The sequence below is a fragment of the Larimichthys crocea genome, chromosome XXI (assembly GCF_000972845.2).
Source record: "Larimichthys crocea isolate SSNF chromosome XXI, L_crocea_2.0, whole genome shotgun sequence".
Lineage (NCBI taxonomy): Eukaryota > Metazoa > Chordata > Actinopteri > Sciaenidae > Larimichthys > Larimichthys crocea.
In genome coordinates, this window is record NC_040031.1 from 4,729,695 (window position 1) to 4,742,239 (window position 12,545).

The 12,545-nt window shown below is 40.2% G+C and overlaps 1 protein-coding gene across 5 annotated transcripts in view; it reads right to left on the bottom strand.

Moving 5' to 3' along the window:
• si:ch211-1e14.1 (UPF0606 protein KIAA1549) overlaps positions 1 to 12,545 on the bottom strand; it is a 36,114-nt gene that overhangs the window by 19,214 nt on the left and 4,355 nt on the right. For all 5 annotated transcript variants that reach the window (XM_027272945.1, XM_027272943.1, XM_027272946.1 and 2 more), the window contains exons 3-6: positions 1,750 to 3,930; positions 1,491 to 1,579; positions 909 to 1,068; positions 683 to 813 (exon numbers count right to left, since the gene is read on the bottom strand). In XM_027272945.1, coding sequence (XP_027128746.1) covers positions 683 to 813; positions 909 to 1,068; positions 1,491 to 1,579; positions 1,750 to 3,930 — 2,561 coding nt within the window. The remainder of the gene's footprint in view (positions 1 to 682; positions 814 to 908; positions 1,069 to 1,490; positions 1,580 to 1,749; positions 3,931 to 12,545) is intronic.

Genomic DNA, 12,545 nt, shown 5'->3' on the forward strand with positions numbered 1-12,545 from the left:
CAAATAAGCTCTTTATTAACAAACAGTAAGCTTCTTTAATACTCAACAACTAGAGCATGAACACATTCAAGTACAAATATCCATGTGAAGTATCCTGGGGTTTTGTTATGAGTAATGGTAAGATGGAGAATGGGGTGGACAGGAGGACTGGTGTGGCACCCGCAGTGAAAGTAAAGAAAGAGCTAAGCTTGAAGGTGACTGAATTGTTGCCCATTGTCATGATTTCTGTTGAAATTGTGGATATAGCTGGCCAAAATGAGTTTCCTTTGCTTGGCATCTGTGCTCACTGGGTAGTTGAACAGCCTCTCTTTTGTGTTGGAAGGAGCCAATTCTGTTGCTCTGGGCATCTTATCAGGATGAGATACACATAGGGAGAGCGATGTCTGGGCTACTACTCTATGCTTACTATGGTAAAATCACCACTGCGATCTAATAAATTATGGAAAATGGATGGAAAGATTGAGTATGAATCTGACTCTGTCCAACCAAAGTAGTACTTTAGGTCTAATAGCAAACAGTGATCTTAAATATGTCCACAAAACTAAACTTGTTTTACTTCAGGCAGACAGATGATAAAATATGTTACGTTTAACTATAGTCTCCAGGTGGACAAAGGCTATTATTCAGAAGGGTCAAGCTAATAGAAACATCTCATGCTTCCCTGCTATCTGGTTCCACTCACATGCACTGTAAAGTTGGTTGACTCCTTTGAGCGCCGACGCATTTCTGCAAAGGCCATGGTCAAACCTTTCTCAATGCTCTCACTGAAGTTGCAGAACCGCACATCTATGTGACCAGGAACAAACTGCAGCACTGCATGGAGTAAAAAGTAGCGTCTAGAGTTTAAAAAGGTTATCACAAACAATTCAAATGTTGACAACGAGACAGCTTGTTGAAAGGTCATTTACCTGTGTGGATTTGATATTTATTGTCTGGTATTGCCCAGTTGGGAGACACCGACAGGAAGCGGCGGCCAGACCTTCGCAGTGCGTTGATGACAGATATGGCTGTGTAAACAACTGGGCCAGACACCACCCGAAACACAAACTTTGGTGGGGGGTCCACAACCTTGAATGAACATGAACATACGACATAGACAAATGATAGATCATAGATAAGTGTCTTGTGTTAAATAAGCAGCTGATGTTTTTCAGAGGTCACTGCAGTCTTGTGGATTTTGATGTGACTACTCCTGCAGTTTGTTTATCACAGAGCCACTGATAAAAAAAACTCAGGGACTGGTCTGGCCTTCATGTGTCATCTCTATCACTGTGTACATACACACAAACAATGCATACACTCACAAACATATACGAGCTGATACAGTATAGACAAACTTTGTTGTGAGGGCCATCACCTGGCAGTCAATCCACTTCAGAATCTCTAATAGGATTTTTTTACATCATAATATATTTATGTTACTGAATGTTTTTGCATGGTACTACCGCAAAATGAATAAAATAGCTTAACTAATAGATTAATACATTTACCTGCAACTCCACTGACTTGTTGAATTCTCCTTTCAGGATGTCTCTCACTTGAGATTTGGCATACCCAACCGTGGCCCCAGAAGGAAAACCTTCAAGAGAAAGCATAAGAATGGTTAAAGACTTGTTATGTTGGAAGAAATTTCTAGTATATGTATATTTTTTATTCAAGTTTGAAGCTACAGTTTTAATATATTCCATATCATACATGATTATAATTTCTTTTGTAATAAAACAAAACATAATCAAATGTCAAACTTACCAATTTTTACTAAATAAGCAGGCCTGTCAAGGTTACAGAGGTACTGCCTTGATATTGTTGTTGTAGTTGTAGTTGTAACTGTGGTCTTTTCACTGGTGGTAGAGATGATGCTGACACTAGTTGAGGCTTCAGTGGCAGCAGTAGTTCTACTTGTGGCTTGATGAGAAGTAGTGGCGGCAGTTGTAGTTGTGGGTACAGCAGAGACTGTATTAGCTTCACTGCTAGTTGGAATCAAGGTCATTGTGGCTGAAATGTCAATTCCATCTTCAGTCACGCCCTGATCACCTAACACGTCTGGTAGGAGCAAAGTAACATTTGATGGGGGTTCAGTTGGAATTAAAGTGATATTAGGAGTTTGTTCAGATGTAAAAGTAAAGTCTTGGGGAGTTACTTCCGTCGTAGTTGTGTTGGCAGCTGGTTCAGTAGGAACAGGGGAGAAGGGTATGGTTGCAGGAAAGACAGAAGTGGCTTGTATAGTACTCTGTTGGAATGACTCGGTAACAAACCAATGTACATCTGTCAAAGAGGAGGAAGACATTACAACATCTGGCAGAAAAGGTGTGGTACTGACTATCATCTGGTCTTCTGTTAATGCAGTACTATCCAGGCCAACAGTTATTGTAGGTACACCCAAATCTGTGGTGGACACCTGACTACTCCAGGTGGAGGAAGAGAGATCAAAGAAGTGGGTTGGGACTATGGAAGGATCCAGAAAAGGCTCAGAGGCATTGACCAGTTGAGGACTGTCCTCTGTGGGTACTACTGTGGTTAATTCATCAGGAGGTTCAAACCCTGACAGATCACTGGAGGACTCATCTTCAGTCAATTTGGTATCATTGGCAATGCTGCTGGTGGGTGTGATGTCTGTAGTACTGATAGACACCACAGTAACATTCCCTCTGTGTTCAGCTCCAGTGTCTGAACTGCTGTTCTCCCTGGTCAGCTGAGTGGTGTAGTACTCCAAGCTGTTCATGTCAGGTAAGAGGACATCCGTCGGTTGAATTGTGAAAGTATCGGGCCAATCTATGTCTGATGCGTCAGAAATATCGCTGTTAGATGTGGGAGTAGGTTCCAGTATATAGTGAATTGTAGGGGAAATAAAGGAAGGAGAAATAGTTTTTAGTGGAACAATCGTGCTGTATGCTGTCATGAGGCTGGGAGAAGGAGAGGTATGAAGAGGATGCAATGATGAAGGGTATATGCCTACTCTGGAAGGGAAGGATGTGTCATAGTTTTCTGTATATTCCTCCAGATCATACGAGTCAGAGGGCACCTTGGTTACCAGAGAGTAGTCGTCTTCATCTGAATTTAAGAAGGACATTGTCTCCAAGTAGTCCCCAGACCCCCAGTCAAATTCCATCGTGTTGGTGGGGTAGAAGTCCTCCGGAGAGACCTCAGTGGGTTCAGATGGAGGTAATGTAGGGAGGGGAGCAATGAAAGGCACATTGTAGCCAGGGGCCAGAATTTCTTCTGGGTTGGGTAGCATGTTTATGTCATGTGTTGGTTTGTTCTCCAAAGGGGCACTGCTGGGGCTCAGCTGGTTCACATCCAGGATATTACTATGAGATTCATCTGCCAGAGTGTCAGCGACAGCCAGTTTAGAAGGCTCAAGAGACTGACCAGGAAGTGAGGTCACGGTTGCTGGTGTTTGCACTGATGCACCATCCTGCTGTTTGCTGAAAGTTGCTTTCTGCTCAGAATTAAGACCTAGCTGAGGTGTTGTTGACTTTGTAAAAGCAGAGGGGCTTAATGACTTTAGGGATATATTTGACTGAGGCTGCAGCTGGAATCCTGTAGATGCTAGAGAGGGAGAGGAAGCCTGCTTGGCAGAATTTGACCTGGCAAGCTTCCAGTCTGTGGAGAGTTTAGCTGGTGCCTCAAATTGTGGGCTAGACCCCAATGCAGGTTCAGAGGGGCTTAAAGATAAAGTGGAAAGAGGATGTTCTTCTTCTGCAAGGAGGTCACTTGCTGTGAAGGAGTTTTGAAAAGCAACATGTCCCAACTGTAAATGTGTCATGTCAGCAGTTCTAACTTCATGGTTTGGTTCAGAATTGGATGGCAGGGCACCAGGTGATGCTGGGCTGTCAAAGGCAGTATGATGTGAGGCTGGTAAGGCTAATGGTGATGACCCTGTTGAACCTGGAACATCTCCAAGAAATCCCATGGGGTGTTGTGTAGAGTCTGCAGAGGAATAAGGAGAAAGTTTAGTGTTGAATGAAAAAAATATTATTTATTTATTTATTAACTGTTATCATTCACATATATGATTTCTTGTACTCACCAATATATAAAGCAATAAAACGTGATTAGTACTAAGAATAAGCTTAAATATCTCTATGGGTGTAAATGAGTTAGAAAAGTAGTTGTTTTTATTCACATGAAAAAACCTGCTCAAGCTATTATCTGATATAAGTCTTTAGGTGAAATTGTACTGTAATTTCATCCCTTTAAACAAAAGCAGTGTGGCCAAATTGTTCAACAGAGAGGCAGAGACCAAGCATGACTTTGGCAGACAGACAAGCACACTGCAGTGAGCGGGGCTGTTTAACCGGGCACATCATTGAGACACTGTGTCAGTGATAAGGCCCTGGGCCTTATATGATCAAAATGAATATTGATCTGTTAGGAGGTAACAAAAAATATTAGACCTGCTCACAAGGACGTTTTATAGGATTACTATTCATCATGAAATGAGTCATTCTGACACGGGTCTCTGTGGAGCAGAGGTCACGGTGATAAATAGACTATATAGTATATGGCTATAAGACACTTGTATTGAATTGTAGGAGAAAGTGGTGATGGGTTTAGGATGTTATATGTAACCTTGGCCTATATTTAGATAAAATCAATAAGATATTGACAGATGATTTATAAACCACAAGTATTGATAGAAAAGTGAAATCTGAGATCAATGAAACAATGTGCCTGGTTTCTCAGAAAACACCATTCAATAAGCTCATGCTACCATACATTACAGTACAACCACTACACTTGCTAATTCCTGAGAAAAATGATTAGGCCTGATCAGTAGTCTAACTAATATCCCATTTGCTAAAGTGGCTACAAGATGGAACCATTAAACCTGAGGGAAATGCCATAAACTCCCAAGCTCAACACATTGCCATGACAAAAAGACCATGCCAGTCTACAATGTGGAATCACAATAAAAGCTGACAATGATAGTTTTTTCCCCTTCCAGTTTTGAACTACAGTAAGGGAGGATGCTGACTTGCAAGCACTGACCATATGTTCCAAAGTGAACGAGTGGACATTCTGGCTCAGCACTTCGATGGCCTGGGCTTTTTACTGATGCACTCTAAGGAGGGCATCTCATACCAAAAAGGTACCTGTCCTTGGAGTGATGGAGGGTGCAAATTTCAGCTCATCAGAAAGCAACTCTACCTCTTACTGAAATGCTTATGGGTGACATTACTGCACAACATATCATGCATGATTTAATTTGATTTAATATGAGTTTGAGAAGGGAAAGGAACAGAACATTTTTTTTTAAATAATTCAAGGTAATCAACTTTTTAACAGTTCCAGGTTTGTATCTTTTATATGCTCAAAAAGGTTTCATACATTTTCGATAAGAATAAAATTCAAAGCTCAAACTGAAGTTTCTTGGTTTTGCTGAAAGAAACCTTTATACAGGGTTGCCTCTGCAGTACTGTGACACATGAGCTGTTGGCAGATAAACAAGCCAGATAAAGGAAGAGGAGTTAAGGTGCCTGCATACATAAAAGGAACTGCCATCTTATGTTTTGTGATGTTATAGCTAATGGAAACAAACCATTATGTGTATATAAAGAGTATACAAGCATAAACAAACCACATAAAGGAGAAAATATGCAATGATTTTGTTAAATTAGCAGTCTGCATGTCTTAAATTTGTCCTTGAAAGTAGGTCTTGAACAGAGCAAGACTTTAAAGGCGCCATTATTGCCATTGCCAGAAGCAAGCCACCAGCAGCTTCTACATAGTGACTCAGCATGTTGTTGCTCTTTGTAGTGTACATCAGCTCTGCAGAATCATATGCACTTGAAAATAGCCACAGAATCAGCTGGGGGGGGGGAATCAGCTATTTTTAACACTGGGAGCACAGAACAGATCACTTATAAAAAGCATAAACAAAAAAGAATACACTTCTGAAGCGTCACCTTCAATTTACTGCATTGCTTCATACAAGAAGTCTGCCTCTGGCTTGGCCCGGAAGAAAACTCCCAACTTGATTATAACCTACACTGGTACCTTAATTGAGTCAACATGCAATTATAACAGAGGCCATTGGAAAGGATTTGGAAAGGAAAAGCCAAGACTTTCTTCTTTGAAGGCGAGTCTGTGCTGCACATTCTCCAAACTGCCGCACAACCCCTTGTCTGCTGTGCCAAGTGTTTGAACCCCAGGGGATGTATCACACAGCTGGGCAGATGCACACACTCTAAAGCACATTTCTGGCCAGACCAAATAATGTTCTTAACCATTAATAGGAGGATCTAGTAGCCTGTTCTATACAGGCTGTTTATTGATGGCCTGGTTTCTCGGTTTTGAGGGGAAGTTATAAATAATCACAAGAACAGAGCATGGGAAGGAGAATATGGAATGCTGTGCTCTGTCTAGTCTTCTGCAGATAATTGTGAGAAAGATACTAGAATCATATTTCAGCTGTGCCAGCACAGGCAAAACATTAACAAATACAGAGTGATCAATGTGAATGTGTGTTGTTATCTGTTAACTAAAACATTATATGGATCAACTCAGACTTTGCATTTGGCTGTAATTAATCATATATTAAATGCTCAAACTCAACCGGTCCGCCAACGACCTGGGTTCTCTTCAAGGTTTTTTGTCTGGATGTTTTTCTATGCCACTGTTGGCAAGTGCTTTCTCATGGTAGGAATTGTACGAGTACGGGCTAGGCCTGCTCTCTATGGAAAGTGTCATGAGATAACTTCTGTTATGATTTGTCGCAATATAAATAAAGTTGAATCGAAATTATAAAGGAATAAACAAATGCAATAAGGCTCTGTAGGGGACCATGCTTGTTGATGATGTTCGAGGTCATACATAAATGTCAACTCATCTCATCGCACCCCTACAGTGACAAACTAATTCATTTATAGTCACATTTAAACATGCATTAATGGATGAAAAAACACCCAGCTAATTAAGCCTATCGGCAGGTGATTGATGGTAATACTGATGATTCTACCGATGATGACGATTGTAAGAATGATGATAATAGTCAATATGGTGGGCAGTTAAGGAGAATACAAAAATATAATACTGTCTTTCACTGTCTTTAGAATGATTGCTGCAGTTTAATCTCAGCATGATGAAGTTAAAAATATAGTGCTAAGTAAAAGCTGAATGACTAGAAATACCCGGCTAGTTGTTAATAATTAAGCAGGCATGATCTTAATACGTGATGGCTAATCTTAGGTAATGACAGTCAGAGCTCAGTACGACAGACAGTAGCCAGGCACAGAGCAAACGAGACTGGACTGACATTACAGTAAGTAGAAATTGACAAAGGCCTTCAAGACCAGGCAGCGCTGCCACCTGTCCCCCGAAACACGAGTGTGTCACACTCGACTGGCTTCCATTGTTGGGCCTGACTGTGAAACTAAGCACTAAGACCTATGCATAGGGAGACCTTTAAATATCAGGTCACAAGAGCATAAATGTCAAGTTCTTAGTTCATGCAAAATAAGTAGTTCAGTTTTTCTTATTTCTTTCTGATCTCACTCTCCAAGCCAGTTCATCTCTTCTCTGTCTGGAACACGTGGATCATTTCAACAATAGATCCTCATTTTAATCCCAATAAAAACTCATAACAACACGTTATTGCATTAATGATAAATAAACAATATGTCTAGATAATAAAGATTCATTTATGCATCTTAGTAAAAGAAAAATGATCCTGCTTCCTTAACAAATTATTTATCCCCTTGTAAAAGACATGAATGAAAAAATATGGCGCTTTCTCATTACTATGACACTGAATTAATGCAGTGAGATTTCATTTATTCATTACATAAAAAATCCCACACTAATGAGATTCCATTTCCATTCATCAGGCCTTGATGTGTCTTTTAGCTTAGACTTGGTCTAATGAATAGCTGCCTTGTACATGAGCTGTACTAAATTAGCATTTGACCAAATTGAAGTTAACAACGTCCCTTGTACTTTCCTCTGGGCCCTCTAATATATGTGGCTTATAAAGAGGTTTTTTTTATTTTTATTGTGTCATTACTTTTTAATTAATAATCCACAGGATGCACAGCAGCAACTGGAAATAAAATGGAAGCATTTTTTTTTTTTAAATACCATTGCTTTTTGTTCCCTGCGAGGTGGTAAGAGTATATTTTTGCTGTGAACTTTGATCTGTAACAGCCACTTCTGTGGAAACACATTTGTCCACGATGACACAGAAGTAATGCTCTTCTTGTGGCTTATTTGGTTTGTTCTGCTTCCGTTTATACACCCGGTTGCAGGCTTTGGATCACTGCCAGCAATCATGTAAAAAGGATTTCAACAAGAGAGGGATTATTACTGCTGCCGGCTGATCTGATGTTCCTTTATAAAATCCCCACAGTGGTATAAAAAGAGAGGGAACAGGGTAGAGAGACTGTGCTGGAGGCAGACACAACTTCAGGCATCTGAAATAGCACTAACCCATTTACCCAGGATGGATATTGACAAAATCTTATGAGATCATGTATTAGATTATCACAGCTCTCCACTAACCTATATATGTGTCTGCTTCTGAATAAAACAGTTATTACACTGGCAGGAGATGGCAGGAGTAACGTCCTATCAGTAGCACAACTTTGCTTGCTTACTTTTACTGCTGGCTTAGTTTGACTTTGTTTTGTTTCATTTAACCTTTACAGAACAGTAACAGTTTGTCTCTTAAAGGGCAGTCACAGCGGGGGTTTATTGTATGGCCTTCTTCGACAGACACAGGGCAAGAACATGTTTTGCTTTGAGTATTGTGTCTTTTGCAGTGCAAATCTTTCTTGTTACTATCTTTATCATGAGCCAAACCATACTGCTCATGTATGGATGTTTATGTACAAACATTTTATGCAAGATTTTAGAGTTATCAGAGATTTTCTGAAGATAGTTTTCGCTGTTTTATTGTAAAATCTACAGAGTAAACTATAATAAACTAACAATGAACACAAACAGATCCTCCAAGTAAGATAAAATGTGATTTTGGCTTTGCTGTCCTCTCATGACTACTGATCCCAAGGCTGAAACAGAGTTAACCTGATAATGCCTGTCTGCAGACAGCACTTTGCTGATGTCTGGAATTAAATCATAGAAAATACCTTCCTCTGATCTGTTTTACTAAACTGGACCCTGTGCTCTAGTGACATAAATAGAAAAAGTAAACAAGGTAATGCTCTAAAACCGAATCTGTGTCCTTTAACACAGTGGAAATATTTGGGTATGCGAGAGTTGACAGACAAAACAATTAAGACAGAGGCACATTTGCTGAATATGAAAAGGACAACGAATGTCTTTCTTTCCATCCCATTTGCTTTGGTGATGGTCGGGGTGACGGCCAAATAGGTTTTGCCTGGTGAAAGAATGAGCATAAAATAATGTTTGAGTATAAAAGACATTGCTTCCAAGCTAAAGGCAAACTGTGTCAGTATACACATATTACACACCACAAAAATATGAGGTGCAACTAAATTGTTCAATACTGTTTTTTGGGCCTTTTTACAACCTAATTTGAATCATCAGAATAAGGTTTTTATAACAGGTATAAGCAGCCTGTGAAACACACAGACATGTGCTTGTGTGCACACGTACACACCAGACAGAATAACGCGTATATGCCTATATGTGTCGAGAAACCTGAGATAGAAATTCCAGAGCCCTCTAATGATATCATTTCCTATGTTTGCCAGAGTCCTTATTGCAAAAAAAAAAAAAAAAAAGTAATTTAATGGTTGTGTAATTTGAAAAAAAAGAAAAAAAAAGAAGAGAGAAGAAGAAAGGGTCTTTTGGTATTAATGCTAGCTAACTACAACCCCACACATGGTTCTGTTTTCAGCTAAGCCCATTGCGTGACTGGCTCTTTTCAGTTGGCAGGAGCTGCGTATGCTGAGTGCAGTCGAACAATCAAGATATGGCTGTGTTGACATTTGGTTTATCGGGGAAGCTTTTAAGATGGGAAAGATTCCATTGTTTTTATCAGTGGAGTTCAATTAGATCAAGCTCTCTGCCAAACCTCAAGCAGCCCCCCTTCACAAAAAAAGTTTCACTTTTAAAAGGGGTGCATTTATTATAAACCTACACTAGTTGCTTTCCGGTGCACTCAACACTGAATTTAGCCTACTTTAAACATAAAAGAATAACAAACTCATTTGTTAATACAGCAAAGGTTATAAATAGAATCTAAGTTTAAATGCAAACAGAAATCTTGATGATCTAGTAGGTCAATAAAGGCAACGCAACAAGTTTTGTGTTTGGCAAGATTGGCAACATCTACCGTAAATGCATTCAGTGGTCTGATTTGGGCAAAATTAGGCATGAGAATGGACTGAGGTCATGCCTGCACTTCATCAAATATTTATGTGACCCTTGTTTTGTTTTCCAGACGAAGAAGATATGAGGAAGGGAAGTGCAAAAGGAGGGGTAGCAGGATAAGGGGGATGGGAGGGGAGTGGTACAAGAGTCCAATTGAGAAGGAGGAAGAGAGTACTAGAGGAAGAGTGAGAGAAAAGTAAGAGTTAAAGGTAGAGTTAGCAACAAGGAAAACCTTCAGTGAGTCTTCAGGGATTTGACGCATGTTGAGCTACTGTATAAAAGATTTAAGGACGTCAGGACTTAAGTTCATAAACGTTCTACAATAGAAATATGAACTCAGGGGTTTAAACAGAATTAATGGCTATGACGGTATGAACAATTTCAAGAGTGGATTATGATGGTGAAATGCCAATGTGTCATTCTTAAAGAAAAGCCTGGCACTACTATGCGCACACACACTCTCGTGCACATAAAATTTGGGTACGCTCCTTCACTTTCTGCAGCCCTGATTTTCTTCGAAAGACAGGAAGGCAAAGACTTGTAACCAGAGAGGCCCAGAGGACTGTGTCACTCAGCACCCTCCTCTACTTTGCCTCAGTCCTCACAGCACAGGCCACTCTCAGGCTTTCAGGTCCTGTGAGAACAAACACTGTCTGCTGGGTTAGGTTAAGCTCTCTTGGAAGAAAGCTGTTTTCTAATAGAACTAAACGTCAATAAGTGAGCAGAAAAGAGAAATGTCTGTGCAGCGTTAGGCAAAAATACTTACTGTTTCTAAGTAGTTTTTGTGATGTTGAAAAGGTCCAAACCAAAATGATTTAGCCTGGAGTAGCTCAAAAGAGGCCGTGCTGAACCGCACCATCTGCTCTGATAGATATATAAATAATCAGCTGCAGTTCATCAGAGCACATAGTGATCCGAGCTCAGCACAATATGGCCTCAGTGTTGCCTTCTGTCAAATCGTGAACTTTGCGTTGCACATTTCAAGCTCCCAACACTGACAGGCAGTTAGCACAAAAAACTGTAAACATGGTCTGGGCAATCTATTTGTAATGAATTAAGGTTTACTGCAGGCTTTAGTACCAAAGAAGACCGCCAAGAGAACTGCTTCTGTCACAGTCTGAGAGATTTCAGAGTTCTCAGTTTTACAGATGTGATTAGAGACACGCACAGTAATAAATAATTTTAACAACAATAGCCTTTGGTGATTGTTTTTAGCAAGAATGCTAACTCATTATTAGTAGTGGTGATTGACAAAAACAATTAGAAACACTGGCGAGTTGTTTCAGTCCTTGATCAAATAAGATTGTTGTTTTACACAATATTCGTGCTCTGTTTGGACACTTGTTGGATGCTGAAACTGCAGTGGAAAAATCGCCTTGGTAAAACACAAGAAAGGGTACACAAAATCACTAACAGATGTTCATTCACAAGCCCCCATGTATGGTACCTTCACATCACAATGTACCAGTATGATGCAGGTAATGGCAGACAACTGGATAAAATTAGGTAAATGAGACAGCAGCCATCTTTAAAATAGCTGACTGTATAATACATATGATGTGTGAATATGACATTGGAAAAGATAATGATGGACACAGCAAGATTAACATTCAAAAGCTGTTGACATTGACCCAGCCTTGACCAGCAGACCAGCATCGCTTTCCACACAACCAAATAATGGTGGGACAGGCCGCTCAGTAGATGGTCAGGGTCGGCCATCGGCTACTTTCCAATAGATCTTTCTGGTCAAGCTGCAGGCCTGGTGAGAGCAAAAGTGCCCACTGTTTGGCTCTTGATAGGTTCTACTCATTGATCTGCAACTGGCTCCCAGCTCTAATGAATAATGAATGGCCATATTGTCATCCCACACAGATCACATTTCACATGGCAACGGACTGCACTGGTAATTAGCCAGGACTTTGTTGGCCTGCAACTCGCTGTGCTGAACTTGCCAGCCACTGCAGTGCAGAGGGAGACTATTGAGGCAAAATTACAAGGGCAATTTATGATATCACATATAAAGTTTATAGTTATATCCTACATATCTGTTAACAAATTTAATTTCAAATCCAGGGAAATAGATGGATCTATTTCTGTCACAGAGTTTGAGCAGAGGACCAGAAAGATCATGAGAAGCGGGGAAGAAAGAAAGAGGAAAATTACTGTATGATGTCGGGTCTGGAGGAACAATTATACGTAGGTCGCCATGCTCTATTTGACCTAGAAACTGAAGTGTGCTTTGCTGAGTC